The sequence below is a fragment of the Tigriopus californicus genome, chromosome 9, assembly GCF_007210705.1.
Source record: "Tigriopus californicus strain San Diego chromosome 9, Tcal_SD_v2.1, whole genome shotgun sequence".
In the NCBI taxonomy this organism is placed as follows: domain Eukaryota; kingdom Metazoa; phylum Arthropoda; class Copepoda; order Harpacticoida; family Harpacticidae; genus Tigriopus; species Tigriopus californicus.
The window spans coordinates 9729374-9755415 of record NC_081448.1 but is presented as its reverse complement, the minus strand read 5'-3'; the positions used below and the strand labels follow the sequence as shown (position 1 = coordinate 9755415).

General features: G+C 43.5%; 1 protein-coding gene across 1 annotated transcript in view; it reads right to left on the bottom strand.

The window, feature by feature from the left end:
* Positions 1–10965: 10965 nt before the first annotated feature.
* LOC131886741 (uncharacterized) overlaps positions 10966–26042 on the bottom strand; it is a 58238-nt gene continuing 43161 nt past the window's right edge. Inside the window, exons 4-6 of the mRNA XM_059235140.1 lie at positions 21126–21378; positions 17330–17444; positions 10966–12849 (exon numbers count right to left, since the gene is read on the bottom strand). Of these exons, the coding sequence (XP_059091123.1) occupies positions 11537–12849; positions 17330–17444; positions 21126–21378 (1681 nt within the window). The 3' untranslated portion in view covers positions 10966–11536. The remainder of the gene's footprint in view (positions 12850–17329; positions 17445–21125; positions 21379–26042) is intronic.

The following is a 26042-nucleotide window of genomic DNA, read 5'->3' as shown; positions in this document are numbered from 1 at the left end:
GTAATGAGTCAGTAGGTAGGACTCGATCCGTTGAGATCCGATTGATCTGGCTTTCATGGCTAAAATGGGCGGGCAGGGAAATGCACAAAAGAGCAGCCAAAAGTGGCTGGCTGGTCTGGAGGCTGGGGTCTCAAGGGTGTATGTATGTAGAAGACCGATCATGGGCGTGTGTGTCGGCCGAGGGGTGACTAATAACCGGCCAAGAACCTCCAGGTATGGGCCGATGATTCCGTTGTCTCTGATGATCTGATCCAACTTGAATCGGATCAGTCCTCTTTGGACAAGGTCAAGGAATCCATCCATTCCATCCATCCATCTAGCTTTGGGTTGGCTTGCTCAAGTCTTGCTCACAAACGGATGTAAAAGAAGGGTCCGGGTCCATGACCGGGCTCAGCCTGAGGATAGGCCCAGGGTGGGTGGGTTTACTAGGGTCAACACTTCCATTGTCTGGATGGGAGGGGATGAATCCGGATTCCGAAGATAGGTGTTGGTTGGTTGGTTGATCGATCGATCATCATTCAATCATTCAATCCTCAATAGGAGGTGGAAGTGTGACTACTGAATTAAGAGGGAATGGGATGACATCTGATGACTTTGAACATTGATTGACAATTCCAGGCCCCTTCATACTCTAACTTGGGGTTACCCTGTGTCAAAATGAACTACAATCAATATCTTCTTCTTTGTTATAAACCATCATGGATCGAATGAGTTAAGGTTTGTAGTGGCTGAAAATGGACACCTTGGTTGGAAGGGCTGGGGAGGATGCTGTCGTCCATGAAATATTTGTTCTTTGGCAAACAAACTTTAAACATGTTCAAATCGAGAAATGTTTGTCAAATACTTGTGAAATGGCAAACAATGTTTGTCATATGGCTAATTATTTGCCGAATTATTTGTCGTGTAGACGCACCATAACGTAGGGAGCCCAGACGGTTAGCTGAGGAAAACCGCAATATGAGGATTTTTTGTTCGTAGCTAAAGTCAGATTGCCAGAAACAAACCAGTCATTGAACCAAAGCCACGTTGCTGCGTCACTGTTGGTGCACATTATTGCTTTTCTTGTATAAGCTGACTTAATTTGCCCTGGTATAAAATTTCTTGCGTAAGTTTGACCACNAACCAGTCATTGAACCAAAGCCACAGTGCACATTATTGCTTTTCTTGTATAAGCTGACTTAATTTGCCCTGGTATAAATTTTCTTGCGTAAGTTTGACCACACCATTTTCCCCTCAAGTGTCTGTGTACAAACTGTACAAACCCGTCATTGAACCAAAGCCACAGTGCACATTATTGCTTTTCTTGTATAAGCTGACTTAATTTGCCCTGGTATAAAATTTCTTGCGTAAGTTTGACCACACCATTTTCCCCTCAAGTGTCTGTGTACAAACTGTACAAACCCAAGTTTGGGCAAGTTCCTACTTGGGCAAGTAAAGCACCGGGCTACTTGCCCTGTCGGTGCTTGCTTCACATCACACGCCTGACCCTGATTCCAGACTAGGTATATGGTGCTTTCAACGAACGGCATTAGGCCTACAGTATTAAGGAAGGGTGGGCCTACGTGCTGACGAAATATCAAGTTCCTCTACAGCTCAAAATTTTCAACTTTTTAGCAATTTGGTTAATATGGGTGAATACTTTTCATCCCTGGGGAGTTTTTTCCATCCAATCGGGTCACATAATGTCCGGAAAAGAAATTGCGTTCAAAACAAGACAAGCAGTTTAGGTAGCAATCTACTGTGCCTCTTCCCATTTACTTTGGGCCGTGTGACGTTGCAAATAAGGGCCCTTATTGGATACACAGGACGATCCCTAAATTGGAAAAAAGCTTCTTCATTTTGACCTTGTTCACTATCATTGACGCCAATCACTCTTCACGGGATCCATCCGAATTGTCAACTGAGTGAAGGTCAAATCAGAACAAAGATCAATACATACTTGAGTACATGAAGAGCCATGCAGTTTGTTGGATGGTACTTTTTGGTAGCTGCTTGCTTGGAGAGCCACAATTGATTCAAAAGGCAGGTGTCAGCCCCGAGAGCCCCAGTGATGATGAAGTGTTGCCTTACAATTGAATTTGTTCACCTTTAGTTTTTGTGGAGCGTCAATTCCATATTGTTTGGATATGCTCTTCTGGAGTATCACTATTTTAGTCTTAGCATCACGGTGTGTTTGACATCACCTGATGTTATCCATCCTCTCGTGTCTCATTCACTCCATGAACGAGTTTGGCATCAAGTGAGTTTCTTGAAAAACCATAAGAAAAAGCTGACTGTCAGGTCAATTTTGGTCACCAGGTGGCAGGATTACCTCGACTACGTAGTTTCCCATTCACGCATCCTATCTATGTATTGCGTTTGGTCTAGTTACATTAATATCTTAGCGTTGAGTCAACTTCTTATTTCCGCTTATCAACGAACCTACTATGAGTATTATGAGTTAATTCCTATTCAGCATAAGGTAAAATATCAGGCGTTTGTTCATCCTTGAATTAGCGTCTAAAAATCAATTGGAGGTCGGCAGCTTCAAAAATTCTTCATTTTCCAGGGGTGACTGACTAACTTTGCTTTTGGTCAATTCTTTAGTGAAGTCATGTTAGGTAAGACATTCACTTTCGCATTAATCTCAGCCACTAATTTTTGTTTGATAAATGATCATTCAATGATAGATGCGACTATCTCTTGAGAAATCTAGCACTGGAGCAATTTGGATTTTTTTTGCATTTGGGCCATTGTCAAGTTTACAATAGATAAGAGATTTGTGCCGACATTAGCTTGAGATTTATGTACTGGTCTGAAGTTTTTTTCCTTCTAGCCCAGAGTATGATGCAAAAATGATTCTAATTTTGATTGATTCTGAAACAGCTACAAAACTGTCGTGTTGTAGTAACATTTTTGGGCAAAACTATTGACTGGAACATGTAAAACTTTGACCTTGAAAATGACGATTTTCGATCAGTTTGAATTTCCCGCGTTTAACTTTGACAGTTATTGCTCTGATTGCTCCTTCGACTTTTCTTACCCGTAATTTCAACCAATGACAAACTTTGTTTACATTTTGCTCGCATTTTGTGACGTAAGGCCGCTGAATCCCAATAAGAGTACAACTAGTTTGATGTCGCTGAAATGTCTTGAAAACGAGTTTCACTTCAAATGAGTTTAAAGAATGATATGCAACTCAGAGCTACAGTATTTCTACTGTTGAATTGAGTGCCATTCACAGAGTGAGAGCCATAGTTTCATAACAAGTTCACCAAATTAATTGAAATTTGGTCAAGATGTTTCTGAAACAATTTTCTACAACTAATATTATTATCAAAAAAGTATTAACTGACTGTGTTTAGAGCAAATTCTTGCTTTATCATGAAAACCCAATTAGCACTTTTTAGTTGTACTTCAAGACATGTTAAAAGTCATTTTCAGTATATTTACATGATTGGTTTGAAGCACATGCCATCAACGGTTACAAAAATGATATTAGGCACACATTTTGTCCAATACTTAAGCCAATAATTGACATTGAAAAATTTCAGCAGCAAAAGTTTAGGCCCTTCTTGGCGAGAAAGGTTTGGTGATCACAAAAAGTGGCGTTTCCTTGCTTTAGTGTCCTTGAACTAGCTCACGAAACAAGAGCCAAGGACGACGTTATGAGGTAAAGTTGGCAAAAAATAGTACAATGGATGGTCTACTGGGAATTGATTGCAAACCGGTTTATTGTACTGTTTTGCCATTCGAGTGGTCAGTCGTTAGACATGCAGTGTCTAGAAATCCATGGTTTGGGAAACAAGCCAGGCAGACCAGATTTTAGAACGCACGGGTGCCATCTGAGAAGCAACTTACATAAAGTTTCCTATTGTAGATAGCGCAGTCATCAATCAGGTGCAACGGGATATTAAATTCAAACAGTTATCAATCAATCTTCTTTACATTCTGCTGACTCACTAGCAACTCAATTTTTTTTGCAGAGGTCCTTCGTCTGATTAAATGAGGTTGGGCCTTATAAAATGCTAAAACATTGCGTTGCAATTGATTTGAATTGAATCCTTTTAATTTTGTCTGGAAGGCCTTTAGGTAGCCATAACAACGGTATACGTACTTGTCAAAAAGGAATATGGCCATTTTTTATACTTCAACCAATCTTATCCAGCCATTGCTGTCCAGCCATATGTACGTTACGAGTCGTTCCACACTCAGAACCCCTTCGAAAAGGTCGGAATTATTGGAAGAAGCCCGTAGCGAAGGATATTTGGCAGTCTAATCCAATGTTGTCCCCTCTCAAAGTTTTTGGCACTCTCAAAGAATGGATCAGCTGTTTTCGTCCACATGATTTGATATCGTTCACATGTAAGTATTGTATTTGGGATGAAAATCCTCCTCTCCTCTCCAAGAGGGAGCTAATGAGTGCCACACCAAAACTATTGCAACAGACGGTATTGTAATTAGAGAAGAAAGTGGAACTAATAGCCCCTTGTCTACTACGCTCTCATTTGTTCCACTCTGGCCGAAACATGGACAGCCAAGTTCGCTCAAAGATCTCGATGATGTAAGTTCCTCTACCCAAGGTGTAAATCCATTGGATTATCAAATTAAAGAGAGGGACACATTTCACTCGTTGGTCCCATGTGTCATCATCACGAACTCGACTCCTACTTGTCATCATCATCCAATGATCAATGGGACTTCTTCAACAGGGACCTTCCTGGCCTCAGTGATCAATCAATTAGAAAATCGTGACGAACTAAATCTAGGTAGTAGTACATACCGCAGATGGAGATAACGCGACGCTCCGCCCCAAAACCTCAGCAAGAAACACCCTGGATATTCAAATTATCTCTCGAACCAAGTGGATATCAAGCCACTGGAAACGAGTACCTTGTTAGTGTCAGAAGGAACCTTGATTTGTGGAGATGTATTCAATTTCATGGGGCTTTTTTGAACTGAGGGGTAAGTGGTAACCTAGTGAGATCCGCAGTGGCAAATCTTCCAAGAGCGAGAGCAAGTCAGTGCGATCCATGTATTGGTTGGATACCTGGGTGAGATTTGCCCACAGGCATCTAGAAACGTCAAATCAAATCAGATCGACACTCGGTTAACGAATTGAATAGGCGATGAATTGCAAACGAGTTTGGCTAAACTAATGGATTTGGTAGCGATTCACTTAATTAAGATAGTCTCCAATGGCCCTAGCAATCGACGTTTCTGATCGGATCCTCTCAAGCCCAATTGGGCGGGGATCCGAGAAAGTGAAGCTATTTCAATCTTGATTGGGTAACCTCGTGTCGAAATAAATTTGCTTGTCTGAGAACATTTCACCCAAGGCAAACAAATCCGCATCGAGTAACCGGCTTTTGAATGGGGCACGAAGACTACGAATATGCTTCATTTTATCACACAAAGTGGGCATCTTACCTGACTGAAAGGGAATGTTTCAATGATTGACACCTGGTACATTCACAAAATGGTTTCGAACTGGGAATGACATTTTCTGTGACGGCATTTTTTCGAATTATTAGCCTCTCATGTCAAGGCGAGTCGAAGTTGGCCTTTGACAACGTTGAACTTATCTGACAGATTGTCTCTACGCGACCAAACTTTCAATGAACTCTTAAGCTATACCCAGATCGAATGACTCTTGAACTAACTTAAACAAGCCAGTCTCTTTTACTGTGCATAATATCGAATCGTATTCTGGAGGTGAACCATTTGACCCAATTCCCACTGCCCAACCTTTATCGTTTTTGTCCCATTCGAGTTGAGTTGGCTTAAAGATGATATGCCTAGTAGGCATTTGAAACCCTTGTCCACCACTTTGGTTGGTGCTCTGATGCGAGCATACCCCCACCTCGTTGCATACTATGTTTGTAGTGAAATTGCTCAAAATTTTGGCCATAAAGACTAAGGCAACCATGTAATGGTTGGAGGTGGTTCAATTTACACTTGGTTGGTCAAGTCAACCCATAACTGGTGGACGAAGAAGTGGGGTGGTGAATAAGGCCTCGAGCATTCCCGTCGCAGCTATGATGTATGAGATGGTGAGAAGTTTTCATAAAACTTGCGAGAGGCAGGAAGGAGAACCTACCTCCATGACCAAAGACCATCTCAAATGAGGTATCTGTTTCAGTTTGGGCTGGTCAGTGTCATAGATGAGGTATTTACTCCAATACAACATCCACCAAGCATCCAAATATATCATTCTCAACTTTTCAAAAGACCGTGTTCCGCGGAGCGAAATGCAATTTTGGTCGGGGGACTAACATCACTTCCCAGATCCATTTCGCTCTGCCACCGTGTAATTGTTTCTTCAGATCAGAACATCCATAAAAAAGATGCCCCCGCCCCTTGACATGGGTCGTAATGACGGTGACTTGGACTCGGAAGAAGACGTTCTTTCATGAAGGATGCAAGGGCAAAATCTCGCGTGAGCATTCTTCTGACTTTTTCTTCTCTATTTTAAGGCGTGACAGGTGAAGGGTAATTTGCTTGGACCACACTCGAGCCAAATCTGACCGACATTCACGCTTGAAAAGTCGGACGACTGACTCTTAGGGCCTCGAGCGTGCCCAATTCGGGTAACATTGAAATCAATACGAAACTGAATCTAAGAGCTTACAAAAACTCAATTACTAGAAGATCATGTATGCAAATGCTTTGAAATGCGTTTCTTAAATGTCAGTGGCTCAGGTTTTCACGGAAAAAGTAACCATGATGACGGTCTAATATTTGAGTAAGGACAATTTAGCCGTTGAGCCGCTTTGAAAGAGATTGGCAGACACAGCCAAGTAACCAAGGAACCAACCAAGCATGTAGGCTGTAAAAAAGGGGTTTCCGAATCGCTGTCCAAACATAATTTCTTTAATCATTTGAGAGCCCAGCCCCCAATCGACCAACTTATTCCTCCGTCTCATGCTCCTGAATTGGGAAATTCATCCTTAATTGTTACAATTTTTCTGAGTTATGCGTAGGTAGAAGACCCCAAAGATGCCAACGGCCCACCCCATGCTGGTTAACTAATTAAGTCATCGTTGCATAAAAAGACCTTTTGTTTTCCGAGGCCAGCCCAAGTGCGTGCTGTCAAAGAATGGATGTTTTTGACGTTCTCTTTCACCTAACTTCACTGCTTTGTCAAATTCTTGTGCAACTCTCTATCAAGTGCCATGTTCAATGGTTCGGTAACTCGATGGCTGGCCAAAAGAATGATCTCAAGCTCAATGAATTGAATGTGGTGGCCATGGCGGCGTCCGTCATTGTTTTTGTGGTTAGGCATAAATTTGTGTCCTGGTGTGAAGGTGAAATTGAATATTCAACACAATGGCCGCTCTCGTTTCATAGGCGCCGAATTTGTTGCAACATTGGTACGCCAGATCCATCTATTATTCGAGCCGAAATGTGGATGCGAAATTATGAAATCCAGTGCTTCACAGGGTAAGGAGGGAATGGGGGGAAGTAAAGCCGGTAAAGGAGAGGGATTTTTCTTGAGCCAATACCATTTTAGGGCTGGGGTTCTAGTTCATGCCACAGATCATGATGCCTAGGTAGAAAATTGGGGGCACCCATGGAATTTGATGCACAAAGAGGGAAAAAATTCGCCAGAGGGATGAAACAGATCGTAAAAACGAGCAAACCCAAGAACTCTAATTTCAATTTGTGGGAACTCTATATTGACGACAATGGAAAAAAGACCATGTCTACTAAAGTTGAAATGAATTGGTAGAAACTATTTTTAATAAAATATTTGGATTGCATTCGGAATGCCGATCTTGAGACGAAATGTACACACCAATGGCCAGGAGTAAAAAAAACGAGCAAGTTTTGTTCCTTCTGCACAGCAGCTGGATTTTCATCAAATGATCTTGTGATGTATCCTATTGCTAAATGATATAAACAAAAGTTGAACCATTGGCTAATGGTTATATTTCTTTACATGTTGCTTAGCACTAAATGGTTCTCGAAGGCCCTTGGGCCTTAAGTCATTTACCATTCTGGCTCGAGGTGCAAGAATGCCATGAAATATGGCCACCCTGAATGAGCTAATGTGCACTTCATCATTTCTTTCATACGTTTCGCATTCAACATAAACCAGCACTCCATTTATGAAGGATGTGCTGTACGGGCTCTACTGCTATTTGAAGTGATCGTGCTTGGGTGGAATGGACCCAGTACAGTAGTAAATCGTGAAATTATTCCACGTTTCCAGTTTGGCTCTGAGGGATCTCGGAAATGCTCCTCAGTAAACTCCAATTTCCGTGCGATCCATCCCTCTTTTCCCTAGATCCATCTAGAACGTAGGATGGTTTTTGAATGCAATAGACTACTCGAGAGCAAAATGGTAGGATTGGTTAGGATTGGCCACTAGAGGCAAGAGGTATTCGTATCAGAGATTGTAAAGGGAGCTAAATATTGTAACAATATCTGGATTACATATTGGACTTCCAAGTGTTAATTGCTAATTTGTCACTCGTTCCAGTTCAAAAAACAAGTGTTCAATAATGATTTGGTTGGTTGAACATTAAATACTCAAGCTTGAACCTACTTTTGATTATTGAAGCTGAAATTTTGTAAACATGTGTTATAAAGAGGCTCTTTGCTTTGGTTGTCGGAATTGTTTTTATTTATGTAAATATGGCAAGTGAAACAAACGATTTTGACCAAAAAATAGTGATTTTTTTTTCTAACCTCTTCAGGGAATAGACTATTACGAGGAGTATCAAAAGTGTAACTACCTAAAATGGTTCTTAATTTCTTTTTACGATTTACTGTAGTACAACCTGATCATATATATCAATGTTTCAACATTGGAAGTTAGGAATTGGATATGAATCTTGTTGCTAATTTTTGATTTGAGTTGCTTTATTTTAGGAATGATTTGTTCAAGAAACAACAATAGTAAATAAGCATATAGTTAACATACTTTTTGTACGCATATTCTTGAGCATATATTCCACAGATTCTGGATAAGCGAAAGGTTGTTTTCACCAAAACTGGGCAGGAAATAAAGAAATTTGAATTTGTACATTTCAACGACAAATCGCGGAAGAAAGAACAGCGTACAGAAGGCCAAGGGTGGATGAAATGTACAATTGGGTCGCAATAACAATCCCTGGCGCAGCTAGTAGGAGTATCTCTATGGCAAGTAGGTTTAAAGTCGGAGGCGTGCCGCCTGTTTTCCATATTGCCGAGATCATTTATCTCTATCAAGTTCTTTCGGCTTTTTCTCTAAACATGCGTTGCTTGCTTTTGCCCGTGTACCTGGCGCAGTACAATAAATGCGTTGCTTGTTTCGTTCGGATTTCCAAGCAACGAGAACCTGGTTCGAGTCTGGGTTAAACCAATTCTTGGCTTAGATGACTGAAAGGCAATGTCTAGGCTCTTGTGGTAGGCATGGATTCTGTGGCATGGATTCTGTGGCATTGTTCCAAATGGCCAAGAGGGAATCCAATCATGAGGTTCTTGTATGCTTGCAATTTTCAGATTGGATTTCCATTCAATTGGAAAGAATCCAAGATGATCGCGGGGAGCCGATGCAGTTCGGCTTGCTTTTCTTTTACGCAGTCGAATCTACGAGAGATGTCTTGCTTCAAGCATGCCGAGACCGTTCGCCTGGAAATTCAATTTTTTCAAGGTCTACTTTCAAGCCATTTGAAGATCAAATCTGCTCATGTGTTCTTTTCGCCCACGGAAACATTTCTGCCCAAGCTCAAGCTTGGTCATGATCTGAAGCCATATAAATCCTACCCATAAATCATAAGGAAACGAATACAAACGAGACCAATCGTGCAAATATTGCAACATTTTGTTTGAACCCGAGTTCCTTGGAATCAGTTGCTGAAGGCGCATGACCTCCCCTCTGACTTCTTTTTGCTCAATATATCTGATCCTTCAAAGTCAACCAAGGCATTTTTAATGGCATTATCTGTCGGCGGCGTATCCACCCTGGATTCTGCAGCAAAATCGGGTGACGAGGAGGTCAAGTTTGTTGCGGACCAGAGACAAGCAAATTTATGTGACCTGAATAGCCAAAAGCCAAGCACGCGATTTTGGTTCCTTTTTGCTTTCTTGTCCCCTAAGGAAACTTGGATGAAGAGGGCCTTGGGTCCCATGTGATATGCCCAATTTGGAGCATCTTCGCGTCAATAATGTTCTCTCTTCGTTCCACTTGGAGCTTGAGCTGAGCACTACTTATTTATGAACTGACAGACGGTTCCAACCAGGGAATTCCACGCTGCCAGAATGCCAAACGACAATTCCAAAAACAAGGATGAAAAGTAGCCTGGGCAGCCTTCAACCTTTGAAGTTGAAAGACGAAGAGATGCATTCACACTTACCCTTAGGAACACTAGTCGGGCTCTTGGGTTGAAGGGCGACAGAGCAGGTTCAAGGGGCAAAAAGGCCGTTTCAGTCCTTCGGGAGGGATACGTTTCGACAGCCTTGGGAGAGCTCGTACATAGCGCAGATAGTCGGTCGACACCAGGAGTCCGACGTACTACTCCTTGAATGTAGTTGTAGTATGTAACCCCCTCGGCAAGAGGCTCTGGGAAATGGCCAAGCGCCCTTCACGCCCCCCCCCCTCCTCCCTCCCTCATCTTGGCACTTGGGAGGCAAGAAACGAGGACCGAGTGAAAAAGGCGGAAAATTGGTGCAATTTTTTGATCTGGGCTTGATTGGATTAGAAAGGTTGCCTCGGCCCTCCCTATCTTTATCCCCTGGAGAACAATAGGGAGGGCTCAATCCTGTTGCTTACAGCCCAGAACATTTATACATTCGAAAATGCTACCTACGTTCTTTGCATTGAATAGCTCGAGCGTTTCCAGGCTTCTTTTTAAGGAAGCCCGGAGGATCCACACCAGCGATCGTTACTTGACGGTAGATTGAAGCACAACCCAATCCCAAGGATGCTTCATATTTTTGCTCGCAGAGAGCTACTTTGAGATGAAGAAAGGCTTCAGTGCGTGTTAGACGTAGTTCGTGTGCAGTGCGGGAACGTTTATTACTTCTGGTTTAGGAATGATATGTTCATTCAATTCACAACAAATCATGTCTGACTAGAATAGGGGAATACACTTATGAGTGGTGTTCTTGGAGTGAGAGAAATGGGGCACAAAGACATGTTATAAAAATAAGGCTTTGCGGTTGCTTGAAGAAAGGAAGGGTATGAAAAGGGAGGGAGGCAAAGGGGGGGGGTAAATAGAGCAGGCCTTTATTTGAAGAGGCCTTGGGTGAAGGTGTGATTGGATGAAATTTAATTGCATGGTAGTGTACTACTAGTATTGGAAAGGGTAGGTGTGTCGCTTTGATTACGGTTTATTACGGCGGACAACCTTGAACGTGTTGAGACAAGATCTTCAGGTGCGATATGGATTCGAATTTCCAGTCTCTCTCTGAGAATTACGTAGAGAGGGCGGAAAGTGAAATGCTCTATTATGGTAATTGAAATCGATTTAAATTTGAAGATAAACCAAACAAAGCCGAGACGCTTCAAAGGAGGGGTTGTGGGTTAACATAGAGAGAAAAACAAAAACTGCACTAAAAGGGCCATTCATTATCGTTGGGCAGATGTGTTAGAGGATGAATTTGAATTCGATGTCGAGCTTTGAAAGGCCCGAAGATTGCCGTTCTGAGGGGTGATTGCCTCCAGCATGGGAGAGCTCATTTCAAAGGACTCTTCTTCCTCCTCCTCATCGTCGTCCAAGTCCGGGTCGGGATCCCCTCCCGAAGATGTGATCTGACTTCCCAGGGAATGCGGGCGCAAATTAGGGTTATTATTAACATTATCACAATTGGCCACGCTCCCTAGGGGCTTGGTTGGGCCGGGTCGTTGCTTGTTGCGCTTGAGACGAGATCGCTTCATGGTCAGTGCTTCAGACCAATCCTCGGCACCAGTAAAGTCCGTCCAAGCCTCTTGAGGCAAGATGTCGTCCGGATTAGGCATCCTGCCCAAAGTGGACTTATTGGCCATGGGCGCCATATTTGGCTGGCCATAATTCACAGGGGTTGTCGTTGTTGCTGTCGATGTTGGTGGGGGATTGCCTCTGTCTCCATAACTGATGTTTTGGTGAAGGGTCGACGGTCTCGAAGTCACAAGGGGCAACAGAGGTTGTTGTTGTTGCTGCTGCAGCAGCTGCTGTTGTTGGTGAATGGCATCCAAATGGAGAGTTCCACCCATGCCAGTTGTTGCTATTAAAGATGATGATCCAACTGGAACGGAGGGCTGAGATGTCATTAACCACGAGGAATCACCCGTAGCGAATTGATTCGGCCACACTTGGTGGGTCGGGGCCGGGGGTGCGATTTCTTCCCCCGTTCCGCCACGTCTCCGACGTTGCCGTCTGCCTTTTTTGGCCAGGCGATTAGGGAGAAGCGAAGTGAGAAAACCCATGTGATTTCTGACATTGTTTTGGGAGCGATTCATATTAAGATTAGATCCGTTCAAGAGATGCGCCCCACTCTCATTACGCACGATGAAGGGGGTCCTGGGCGGCGCGCTCACACCAGACGAGCCCATCGAAGGCTTTAAAGGGTTTAAGAGGTTCAAGTTGGAGGATTGATCTGAATTAGAAGACGAGATCCCTGTGGAGCTACTCGTTCGATTGGTTTGATGCGGGTGATAGTAGACAGACGAATAATCGAAATTGCTCGGTGCCGGACAACCATTGGAAAAAGCGCGATGGGTTTGCTCATCAATGACATTCGAGTAGGGCGACTCCACCATGTGGCACAACTCCAACGTATTGGAAAATGAGTATTTCCCGGTAGTGGTGGGCGACTGGGACACGTCTGACCTCATGGGCCCAAAGCGAGCTGACGATTTCGGAGTGGCCATCAATAAGGTCGATGTATTTGGTGGATATGGATCTGCAAAGAAGAGAGAACACACATGTTAGTAAACTCGCTCATACTGCTATAATCTGTAAGGTTTCCGGGATTTGTCAACTAGCCCCTAACAAACGACGTCCTCGCTTGTTGAAATCTTCTTTCTTTCTCCAGAAAATTTAAATGATCTGAAGGTGTCAGGTAAGTATGCCAACATGCTTGGTCCATTCCGAAGAGTGGAAATCAATTTATCACCCTCCAGTTACCTCCAAATGTACACAGGCCAAGTGGGGAAGATCATATATGATTAATGCCTTTGTCAGGAGGCATCTCAATTAGTCAATGCCCAACAATTGAATAGGGGAAGAACCAGCTCCGCCTTCACTCGTCTCATTTTCCTCCCATTGCTCAATCTTCTCCCTTGCTTCGGTAAGGCATCAAACCACGTCAAATGCATTTTCGCGTGTTCCAACTCATCCCCTCGAGCCAATAATGAGCCTCAGTTTTCGGGTCTTGACAACTAGATCGACGTCTCACCTTTCACTTGGTCATTGAAAAGCATTCGAAATTCAGAGTAATGATCTTGTTCAGGTTCCAGAGACATCTGCAATTTTCCGAGGTTTTCAACGAACTTATGTCAACAACGTTTTATATCACTCGAGGAGATTTAGACTGAATCGGCCCAAGATTCCATATCTATGCGATTGATTTAGATTAGTTTCGCTTTTCAGTAAACTTTGAATGACAGAAGCTGCTTTTAGCCGGTCATTTTCGTCGTGAAAAAACACATTTCGCCAAAAATACAACCTTCCAGCTTGGGTGGTAGCCTATACAGGAAGTACATACACTACAGGCGGTGCAACATTAATGGCCAGAATGGCAAAAAAATGGCGTTCAGTGCGCCAAGTATGTTCAGTACGTCTAAGTGGTGGAAGGAGCTTTTCTAAATTGGATATGATTTATGAACCATGAGGTCAAATAGCCCGTAAAAGGCCCGACATAATCCGGCCCTCTTGCCTTGGGATCGGTTCCTCAGCTTGATTCGGTAAGTAAATTCACATTCTCCCTCAATTTGGAGAGAGGGCCTTGGACATCAGCTCATCATCATCAGTATTATTGCTGCCATTGTCGAGCGTGATTAGCATAAGAATATTCCGAAATTTATGAGCCCATTTTCAAGCAGGACCACTATGAAGATATGTCTGACTCCGAGCATGTGGCCAATGGTGAACTAATATTTGAATATTTCAATTAACTCGCATCGAATCCTCCTCTTTTCCATGGTTTGCGGTGAGTGCTTTGAGTCAACCAAGCGAGGAGAGAGTGTAATAGCGATAAAAATCATTAGACGAGCCAGATCAACGGACACCCATGTCCTGTTAACGCGGTTCACCACGTCATCCAGTACTTTGACTAACCCTTAGCCCTCAAACCACTCACTCACTTAGTTTGTTGTCGGAGTGCATATCTCTATGGTGAGGCCGTTAGTATGGGCAAACCATGTTCATTGGCACCCTGATGGTGATGATGATCTCAATGACGATAGTAGCGAGAGTGTATCGAGAATAGGCCAATGCATTTATTGTTATCTGATCGTTCTAGAGCATGAACATTCGCTTCTTACTCTCTCATTACGGGAAGTTGTTAACCCTTTCTCGTCCGTCGCCTTTGCCCATTCCCCTCCGTCCCTCCCAAAGGCTTTAGCCCTCCAAATTCCTCCAGCTCATATCTTATATCATAGAGGCACTCGGGCAAATTCCGCACATGTGTTGTATCCACCCACTCATGCTACCAACTACCGCTAGGTGCTTCGGTACATATCCCGTCCTAGCGAGTGAGTCCATCTTTGAGGTCCCTGGAGAAATCTTGTCAAGTCTCTGGAAGAAGATCTGTCTGTGGTGCGTTTTGATCATGGACGACGGACGAATGACTTAAGAGTGCGAGCGAGAAGTACTACTACTTCACGACGTAACATTTTTACAACCGGGTTCTTTATTTTCTGTCTCATGGCCTCCCAAGAACCATGACACATTCTTCATCCCTTGGCCTCGCTCTCAGTCTGATTCGTTTTTTGATGAAGCCATAAAAAGTGTTCAATGACTGCTCAAGGCATATGGGGATGGAATTAGATTTAGATGGACTCGAACGGCATAAAAAAGAGAATCTCGCAACTTTCCCTGACGGTGCCCACAATGAAGTAATGAAGGGTCGGAATGAAGACAACGAATAAAGGGGCCATGAAAATACCCCGCAGAATGGCATCACGCACATATCAGAATTGTATGCCAATCAAGGCTATCCTAATTGCTTTTGCATCTGAAAATAACCCGACAAATTTGTCACCATTGCAATTTACGGTTAGAGAAGACTGGCAATCATTGGGTCGGAAAAACATGGTTGCAAATTTGGTTTCATAATGGCCACTGGCTCACTGAAGTGTGCGCGTGTGCTTAAGAGTGTTCCAACTGTTCCAACTGTTCCAACTTGTGTGCTAATGTGGTGGTTGAGGTTGCCTGTGTGCCATTTTCCTTTGGGTGGAAACTTGAAAGTTGCTGGACCTCAAATGAAAAAGGTGATGGTAGGCGGGCCATTGCAGAAAATGTTGCGGATTTTTCCCTCTCTGGCCAGGCAGAACTCCTAGCTTTTTGGGTCGAACACTTGCCTCGCTTTGCCGAAATATATATTTGTCGTTGGTGCAACATGAAACGCTTTCCACTAGATTGACTCCTCTAGCTCGGGAAACTCATTTGACCATTTGGTGGTTGCATCATCATGAAAGATGAACATCTCCGGGAACGATATGGCCCCCGAAACTACAATTATTTTCCTCTCCCTTATTCTAATCATCCTCGTTCTCATCATTATTACCCTTATCATCAACGTGATATGAAAAAAGGTATTCTTATTTTGAGACCAAGATGGTCATTTCTTGGTTAATGAGTCGAACTGAATGCCCTCAATTCCACGAACAGTATTCCTATTGGCCTCTGTGGCAATATGCAAAATTGGTTCCCCCCTCAAGACCCAAGACCTGGACTTGCCCGTCCTTGAGAAAACAAGTAGCCTCAACGAGCCGTACGGTTATTGAGGTTCTAATTTGATAGCTAGTCTAACCGAGAACCCCATCTAATAATGCCAGTGCTCTCACAATCTCCTGTGCGTACGTACGTATTTCTAGTGCACTAGTTCCAAAGGATGTCGAAAATGAATGGTCATCATTTGAGTAGAAGGTATCACCCTTTAAAAGAGCTATCTATCCTCCGGCCCAGTCTTTCATAGAAGGTCTCTACTGTTTACACAACGACCCTGGCAAATGGAGGCTAGATTCATTTCGATGCAAATTTCCGTCATTTACATATTGAAGCTGTGATCGAAGGCCAAAAAAGGTCCCACTCGCTACAAAAGCCCAACAATGCCTGCCTGGGCTATGCGATTACCCGCAACCGACGACCACCTCTTCATAAGCGAGTTTTTTTGTCGAAGAAGTAACAGCTCAAACAAATACCCGAGCTCTCCAGGATAAAATATGGTCATGAAACTCAAATAAAGCGCCCTGGTGAGCAATTTAGCGCCACGCCGCCGGCTCCGGGAATGAGGGAAAATCTTCAGAGGATTTTCTGGATGTTCCTTTTTCTCTTTCTCATCCTCGCCAAGCTTGGGTATTATTTTGCTTCGTTGAATGGTTGCCTGGTTACTGTTGTGGATAGCGTGCAGCCCCAAGGGTGGGTTTGCCTTCGAGTTGTTGCTCGGCTGATGATGATGACGACGACGACGACGATGAGGATGCTGTTGTTGCTACTTTTCATTCCCTATAGGTGGGTGGGTCGTAGGCTGTGGCTATATGGGTAGACCTAGATGGCTGGGCGGTGGGTGGCTGTTGTTCTTAACTGCATGAGTTCTTTTCCCTTAGCAAACATAAAAAGGACTACGTTAAGCCTTCCAGAGCAACAAAATAAACTAAGGAGGACGAGGGGAAAATGATTGTTGTGCTGGAACCCCGGAATCGCTCCAGCCTGGTTCCAGCCTGGCTTGAACCTAAACCAAGTTAGTTTGCTGAACAGAAGTAGAGGAATCGTAAATCGCACATAAAAGAGGGAAAGGATGCAAGTGGGACCATTTGCTGAGAAAGATGTTGCACTCCCCTTCCTTTAAGTGAAGTTCATTTTTTAAGGTCAAGGGGTAGAAAGGGTGTTTGTCCATTAGCCACTTAAGTTTTTAGTTGCTGAACCCATCCTCATCCGAATCAAATATGCAACCAACAACTTGTCCTCTAATTTCCAATTGTGAGATTGGCTTCCCATGTTCATCCTATGGTTTCTGAGATTGAGGAGAAGTTAGGCGATGGTAGCTTTTTATATATACCTTTCCATTCTTTTTCCGTTTTCAATTTCTCCCACGAAAAGCCCGAGGGCAGGAACCAAGGTGATGAAGAAAGAAAGTCGTTTGATTGTGTGTGTGTGTCTCTCTCACACTCGATTCCAGGAAAAAAGGAGAACAAAAAAAGAGCGATATGGTTGCTTACCATTTTGATTTTGTTGAACTTCCTCATAAATCCGACTATCCGTGTCGGTCTCCATTTCCGACGGCACTGGATAGAACCCACCTCTGGCAGATGATTGGAAACTGTCAATGGACATCTGAAACACAAGCAAACCCTTTCTCATTTATCTTGTGCACTTTGAACGAGCTTTTGAGACAACAAACGAATGATCGTCGTCATTCCTTTAGAACGCATTTTTGACATACCCAGACGTTCTTGGGTGCCGCTTTATCAGAGGACCACTTCGCCTTCTAACTGCCTATGCATGTTTCCGATTCTCACCTTGCCTGATGGGAGTGATGAGTTTTTACCCAGTGGTCGGTGGTTTCGAGTTATATCTACTATATGTATTTGGGTAAGATACTTGCAAGTACTGGACTCGGTTTCAAGTGAGGTTCCTGCTCTATTATGCACTCTGACCTCCAAAGAAATGAAAGGATCCCAAGAAGGAAGAAGGAGGCGAAGCGGAAGATGGATGTTGGAGATATCACAACATGAATAATTGAAGAATGCGCCAAAAAGAAATGGTTAACCCACTAATCTCCCTCTTCTTCCCGTTCTTCTCTCAAGTTTCCATCGAAGTACCGTACCAACTCTCGAGGTCGCCTGGCCTCGTATCTTTTTCTTCCTCGGTTCTTGGCATTATTGTTCATGAAGAGGCTTGGCAAAAAAATGGATTAGTTATAGGTTGGTCCGTTTTCCTCTTACACCTTTTCAGCCGTATGCTTCAGCGATAAAAGCAAATACGTGTTGTCTAAAAATGGTTTTTGAAATGATGGATGAGCTGGAGTAATGGCCGAAGGCCTTTCTTCCTCGACAGAAGGAAACAGTAATATACAGAAAAAAGGCTACTCCAACCGTCGTTTTAGCACCGTACTCGGGGTATTCGTTCCCCTCCAATTGTGAGCCTGCTTACCAGAACAAGCTAGGAGCATGCGCAAAGCGTGATATGGGTGGTTGAACCATTGGCATGAACATGCACATCATAAGAAGAGTACAACTAAATATAAATGAAGCTCGTTCTTATGCCCTGAAGCTCAGAGTGAGGAGATCGAGGGGATCGAGGAGGAGCGAAGTGGTGCTCTTGGGGGCGAGGGTTTTTAATGGGAAGAACACGAGCCCACTTTTCATGCGCTCAAAATTGGATTCAATCACTTTGAATGTGAATTTCCAACCTCGTTTCATCGTGTAATATTGTTTCGAAGAATGCATAAATCTGATGACAAATGGGTGGGAAAATAATGGTGGCAAGCACATTGCAGACCGAGAGACACAAGTGTTTGGTTGGGAGAGGATATTCATGGCGTAGCACTAAAAGAAGGAATCCGACTTGTTTAGGAGTTGGCGGGCTTGGTAACAAAAATAACAGCCGGATATCAAACTGTTACGCTGTTAAAATAAAGGGGCCAATTAACGTCCAATGTCGGAAGAATAATTCATTCTTGACAGGAGAAAAATGACGGATCTTGATGGTGACGATAATCGTAATCATAATCGTGGTGAAATGAAGAAGTGCCACCGCCACCACCGCACCCACCGCCACCACCGCACCATGTACAATAGCCCTAAACGTGTACGGATGAATATATACTACACGTACAAGAGTAGGCCTTCCCCTCTTACTTTGGCATTTCGGGTGGCCCAGTCTCCTTAAATGGCCATGGTCGATCAAAATCGGATTTCACACCAAAATTCAACCTGAGGCTCGTGGTGAGGAGTAATTAAAACCTGGTGAAGGGCCGCCCATTTCTTTGACCACGAGCACCAACACCTTTGCATCCCGTCGTACGCCAAGCAAAATGAAAGACAAGTTGAAAAATGTAACGACGCTTTTGATCTTCCCAACAAAAAACCATTTCTCTAGTTTGAATGTCGATTCCAATCGAACCTGGTCTAGTTACATACAGTACATAGGGGGATGCGCCATTATAGAGCGATTGGTCCCTTTGAAATGTGATTGAGGATCCGCTTTTATCAATGACATCTGCCAATTAATATTCTCCACGTGTTCTCCACTTACGCTGTCGTCGTTGCTTGTCTTTGTTTCAACCCTTTCGACCTCTTTCGTTTGTGTACTAATGTAGCCAACAGTGTGCCCGAGACCACGAGGCCAGACCCAGCAGATCTTGACTAAGCTACATGCTGCGTGCAGTGTAGAGGGCAATGTGCTTGGCACCAAAGGGGAAAGGAAGATGATGATGATGATAATAGTATTCTTCCGATAGCCATTCTTGGCTGCCAATCTGATTCGAAATGAGTGAGAGAATCGAATTATCATCACCTGCGCGGACTAAGAACCTCACAGCGATAACTCAAGAGCTGAACTAAAAAACCTCACGAAGCCACGGCTGCTCTACCAACCTATCACCATCATCAACAACCAACCAACCAACCAGCCAGTCAACCAGCCAGGAGTTGGTTTGAGACGGTCTTGGTCGTCGCTCGCTTTCCCCTGATCAGAAATAAATTAAAGTCATTTTTCAGGATGTCTCATTCGCTTTTGCCCAACCATATTCGCCATCCCAGATGAGACTGAATCCAAAAGAAAACCTCCTTGAGTCACCTCTGCTCTCATCCCGAAACCATGGAGAGGACTGCACTAATGGTATATAGGAATGGGAATATAGGAATGCAGTCAAGTCGGGTGAAAGAGAGGAGGCGGTGTTGATATTGAAACGAGATATTGGAATTTATGAGCCTTGGTTAAATAGAGCCAAAAAAGGAGGTGATTGTTTGTGGGAAGAAGTCGAGGCAGCCAACCCGGGTGAAGCAGACAAAAGCCACGTACAAAAAGGGGAGGGTAGTTGAGAGGGAGGCGAGGAGGTGGCCTCCATAGGGGAGATAATCAAATTCAGGAGAGGCAATAATCATACCATCCCAAGAGGAGCACAAGGAATTCACTTGACGGATGGCTTCGAACTTATCAATTCGGCGAATTTGAACACGCGCCCATACTTGTCCACCAACACTTTGTCTTGGTGTGTTCTGGAGACGACGTTCTTGGATTCCGGTGGCACCAATTGGCCTATTATGACCAGGGAGGAGAGGAATGCTGCTACTATTTCGACTACTACAGTACACAAATCCAATGGAACAGTGGACATCATTCGTGAGAAAATCCTGGCCAAGGGAGGAGGCAACATCCTCAGAGGATTGGAAATACAATTTAGAAAGCATCATTTGTCTGCATTTACCCCCCTCCTCGGAAGACTGGAATTGAAAACGAACTAACTCACTGCTAAGGGATCAATCCCATTGGGACTGAAGAGGGAGAAAAGCTGATCCAAACCCAACGAGAGCCTCACCAAGTAAAATACAATCGGGCGCATGAGAATTTGATGACTCTGGTGACAAACTCAGAGTCTCAAAGTGAGGGGCCCTTTCAGTGCTAGTCTTTATCTGAATGCCGAATTGATAGCTCCGAGGTTGCTGGCGAGCAGATGAACCTCCCCGTCAATTGGACCCAGGCATTTTCTCTACGCCCACGCAGCAAAAAAGTCGTCGCCCATTAAGATAGATAAACTCGGAATGAGCTTGTAAATCCAATTGCAATTATCTAATGGAGGAGCGATTACCATTCGCCCACACGTCCTCGTCCCAAACATTCAGCCATCATACCTCACCTCTTCATGCCATGCAATGTACAAGTACGTGTACTACATACGTCACCAACGCACCCAATTGATTCTACACCAAGGCACAAACCCAATCATTTTAGAATCGCATACATACGTAGCTAGGACGACATAGGCATGAGATAAATACAAGTCCACCTTACCTGATTTCTAGGCAGGACGTGGTATGTGTTTTGAGCATTTCCACCCACGCCCACATTGGGCGCTCGGTTGACAGGCCCTGAGTTGACGAGATTGTTACTAGATATGAAATTGATAGCTGCATCATCGTAAATGAGTGGCTGCTCCACGCCATGGCCATTATGGGTGTGTCCTGAATGCATTGGGCTGGGCTTGAAACTCGAGGAAGCGGACACTGAGGCTCTCAAATAATGGAGTCGAGAGTCCTTGTGGTATCTGCAAATAAACCAACAACAATCACGATTAGGACTTGGAGGTTTTTTTTTTAGGTCAGTCGCTTTATGGCTGAGCTAGTGTGGAATCGATTGACTTTAGAGGGTTAGCTAAAAAAAAATAAATCGACTAAATGTGAACGTGGAGTTTGTGATCGCGTCTAAAGATTGAATTCGGACACCATTGAATGAAAGTGCCAGTCATGCAATAAAGTCCTTTCATTTGATCTCCCCCCCTTGGCTCGGTAGGAGCGTACGTACTCTTGGCCTATTGGGCTACTGTGCGTACTGTGGATGTGGTCTGCCTTGTGTCGATGTCAATCACAATATTTGCCTTGTCTGGTTTTATCCACATTCTCGCTTCTTCATGCTCACCCAGTGAATTGTCCACTGAAAATCTCCGCCTATATGGTTGAGCTGAGAGCTGGGTAGGACGATGAGTTTCACTTGTTTTCATTCACATATCAATGCTGCACACGCTGACACATACGTTCGTACACACGCTGTATGAGGGACCACTGCATATATGTACGAGTGTAGCCAATGTTTCGAATGAACCCGAAGAATCGTGGCCAATTGAGGGTTTGATGTTTCTATGAGATTGGTTGGGATTTTTTTTTTTGACTTGACCGTTAGAAATTGTGTGATCCCTCCGAAAGTTTGAAGGTCCAAAGAACTTTTCTTTTGATGGCAAGAGGTGCTTTGAGCTGTCGATCTGACTGAAGTATTACGTACAGCGACAGTACTTGAAGGTTCATTTTTCTTGTCAAACTCGAGATCAAAGCGTCAATTTTTGAAATATGAAAGGCGTCAAGTGGAAGGGGATGGGTGAGAAATTCAAGAACTGACTTGGCTCTTCCAACACGCAGAGGTCTATTTCACTTCTCCGATACATCAATATAAATCCAAGAACACGGACGTACATCATTTCTTACGTTGATCTTGTACTACATAAATAAATAGTTCTATAAATTGATAAAAAGTAAGGAAGATTTTTATATCTTACTAACACTATTCTAGCCCTCATTTTCAGTTTAATGATTGAATAAAAATCACGCACTCTTGTCCTCTATCAAATTGAGAGAAACCCTATTTCGAGTTCCATTTAAACGGTACGTATTCAAATGACAGCAAACTTTTGTCTCTGCTTGTCTAAGTCGATAAAAAGGGCCATGTCGTGGAGTCGATATTCGAATGATAGTTTTGAGTACAAAAAGACGAATGGCACCCAACTGTTTGAAGCAAGTTTAGGGCCAAAAGCAGTCAGACAGGCCATGAAAAAGCACTTTCTTGCAACTGTTTTCAGCAAAAACTCAGAGAATCATCCGAGTGTTGGGTTTGTTCAATATTTAGCTTTTTTGACCTCTCTTAAGATGTGGGGTCCTTGGGGTACATATATGGATTGAATGTGTGAGTACGTATTAGTTCTACTGTCCAACCNATATATGGATTGAATGTGTGAGTACGTATTAGTTCTACTGTCCAACCATAAATCCAGCCTACATTGCTTTCCATTCTGCTAAATACACTTTCAGTTCGTTGTCGTTGGTCCAGAGGAAGTAATCCTTTTTTCTAAGAAGATTACACTGTGTTCGTTCTCACCCAGAATCAACGAAGCAAAGGGTGGAGATTGGAGAAGGATGAAGGCGAAGAAGGCGAAAAGAGGGAATCAGAGAGAAATCATTCGCCTTTTTCCCCTTGTACTTCCTTCATTCATGCAACCCAACTTCTAAGTTCCAAGTCCGTGTGAATCCCGTGGTTGTCAACTTGACAAAGAAGACCAAGATAGAGACCAAAAACAGATCTTTGTGAGGAGGAGTCGAAACCAAACTGCCTCTAAGAGCCAGTGTGTGCGTATAAACAGTGGAGATGCTGGGTGTTATTTTTGAAAATACTAATCTGTAACTGAGCAAACTACTACCGAGAAATCCCCTTCTTCCCCCACCACCCATCAAATAAAAGAATCAAGCGGAACCAATGGATGAAAAGCGGAGACATTTCACGTAATGAAAAACGCTTTGGCGTTTCTTTTCAGACGAATTAAACCAGGAAATATGCCCATTCATTCCGAAAAACCTGCATACCTTTGGCCAATGAACAAAAGAAGCCGTCAAAACAATACCCAAAAGTGAATGACATAGGTTTCTTTTACAGGCTTGTATTCCTCTTAATATGTACAAGTACAGTAGGGAAAATCAAAACTTGGGGTATTTCCTCGATTTTGCGAGCGATAAAATGGTCTGATATGATATTAAAAGTGGGGAATGGATGGAGGGAAAGTGTCTCGCATCCATCGAGACCCAGTCCCCATCCATTCAATCTTGGTGTCACACAAAGGGGTCCCAGGTTGGTTGGAACTGCTCTTTGACTTGGTAACCTCACACCATCAGAACTCTTTGTAGTGCCCTTCTACCAAGGGAACTTCAATCACCCTTCCAAACTCCAAACTCCAACCCGCACTTAGCCTCATCAAATTGAGTATGTACCGTCAGTATGAACTCCATGTGAGGAGGAAGACACTTGCAGGAAAGAAAGACCCCCAAATCTTCGGAGCTTTATCAAACTCATGAAAGAGCCCATAAATATGCCACGTTCCAATAATGGATCGTGTAATGGGAGGACGCACTTTCCAGCGGTTTCTTATCCTTATCAAACGGGAAGGGTCAAGGTTTTCTTTTTCATAGTGCTTTTGATCTCATCTCTGTCTAACAATTTATCCCTTTTCCTATTTTTGACTTTAGCAGTGACGTCAAGGATGTCCCATTTTGCACTCACCGCGAGATGATGAATCAAAGGAGCACAATTGGACCAAAATTAGAGATTGGATCAGTGTGAGAGGCTTTTTGTCACAACCAGTACAATTAACGGACAAGTAAGTTCTTTTGCCCTTTGATTAATCCAGCCTCGAGCATGAAAAAAAACCCATGGCCATGTTTTAAATTCAGTGCAAGTTTTATCTGGATATATGCCATATAAAGAAGTAGCTCTCGAGTCAAATCCTGTGGGTTTTCTTTCAAAGCCTTAATCAAGGTTGGCTTGGACGCGAAGTTTTCCGTTCCAACGCGGTTCACACTTAGCCAGCCTAAGGTTCCGAAGTCACAACTAATTCCCAGATTTTTGGTGACACAAATCCGCAAAACAATGTCCAACTAACGAATCCACTTTCGAGGAGGACAGTCAACCTCTGTGACAGCTAGTTCTCAGTCACCTTGGACCACTTTGATCCATCTTTCTTTTTAACCCCCTCTCAAGACGAGTTTGGGTTTGTTCCACTTAACGGCCTTGATTTTGGACCATCTCACCCAGCAAGTCCTTTATTTGCTTTGATGTAACTTTGACCATTGGCCCAATCTCCTCTCCTTGAAGCCTGGAACCTGTTCCACTTCGGGATATTTGTCCCCTTCTTTCATGATGATGGAACATGGGAGGAACATCCTTTGGCGAATCTGGCTCCCGAGGAAAAACCAGATCCTCCATGAGCCTCTTCAATCCAGTAGTACAGCAGCACTAGTCGAGGTATGGATCCAAAAGCAAATGGAAATGCAAAGTCCCCATCCGGACCTTTTCTTTCATTCCGTGTATCCGGAATTCGATACTAAAAGATGGATGAATGCCAGCAGAAAAGTTTCGCTTTACTCACGACTCACAACACGGCAAACATTTTGGAAAGAACTCCGTTTACAACCAACCTATGGTACCCAGAGAACGTACTCTTCTATATGGCGACTGACTGACTGGCTGGCTGGTTGGTTGGTTGGTTGGCTGGCTGAATGACTTCGAGAAGGAGCGAAAAGTTGAATATATGTCGAAGAAATTGGAAAACTTCCTGCCAAGGAGTTTTTTCCTCCCTCCCCGAAGAATTTGGAAATGCCAAATAAAATTGCCCTCGTGGATCAAGTTTTGGCATCTCTGTTTCTCATTCACTCCTTCCGTTCTCACCGTTGTAGCGGTAGTAGTAAATAAAAGTCCAAGCTAGCATAATTGGGAAAGAGCGATCGGAAAAGTGGAGGAAGAGGAAACTTGGTCCATCCAACTAAGCGTATGGTCTCAATCCCTTTCTTATTGATCCATCAATAAGTATGAAAGAAAGATGAATTGGCATAAAAAGCGTACACAAAGCCCATACTACCTTTGGAAAGTTCCCCTCTGGTCGCTTTGCTCCAAAATCTATACACAGTTACGTATAAATAAATGAAATCGTGTAACAAAAAAAAAACAAACATCTCGTCGGAGTCAAGAACGAAGTGGACGAATTGGCAAAACCTGGGCAGAACGTACGCACTATTTGTGTCGAAGTTAGCTTTTTCCAAGACACCCGAGTTTAAGGGAACTTTTTCAAAGTTCTCGATCCTAAAAAGCATTATCCTGCTGAACAAAGTTGTTGTTGGTCTCTCCAACTCCATGTGGACTTTTGACTGCGAGCAGTACAGTGCAGCGCTCGGCGAGAGCATAGGAGAAACGAAGAAGCCTTTATGAGTGCAGGAAAGAAAGCCCACCCCAAAATGTATATCGACTTATGGCTCTATCGAGTTTGCTCAGTCCTGAGTGAAATTGTTGTTCTTTGCCACTTTGGAGAGAACCTTTTCAGCAAGGAAAAGAACAACAACAACAACAACAGCAACAACGGTAACAGTAACAAAGACCACTACCACGACAACTCAAACCAAT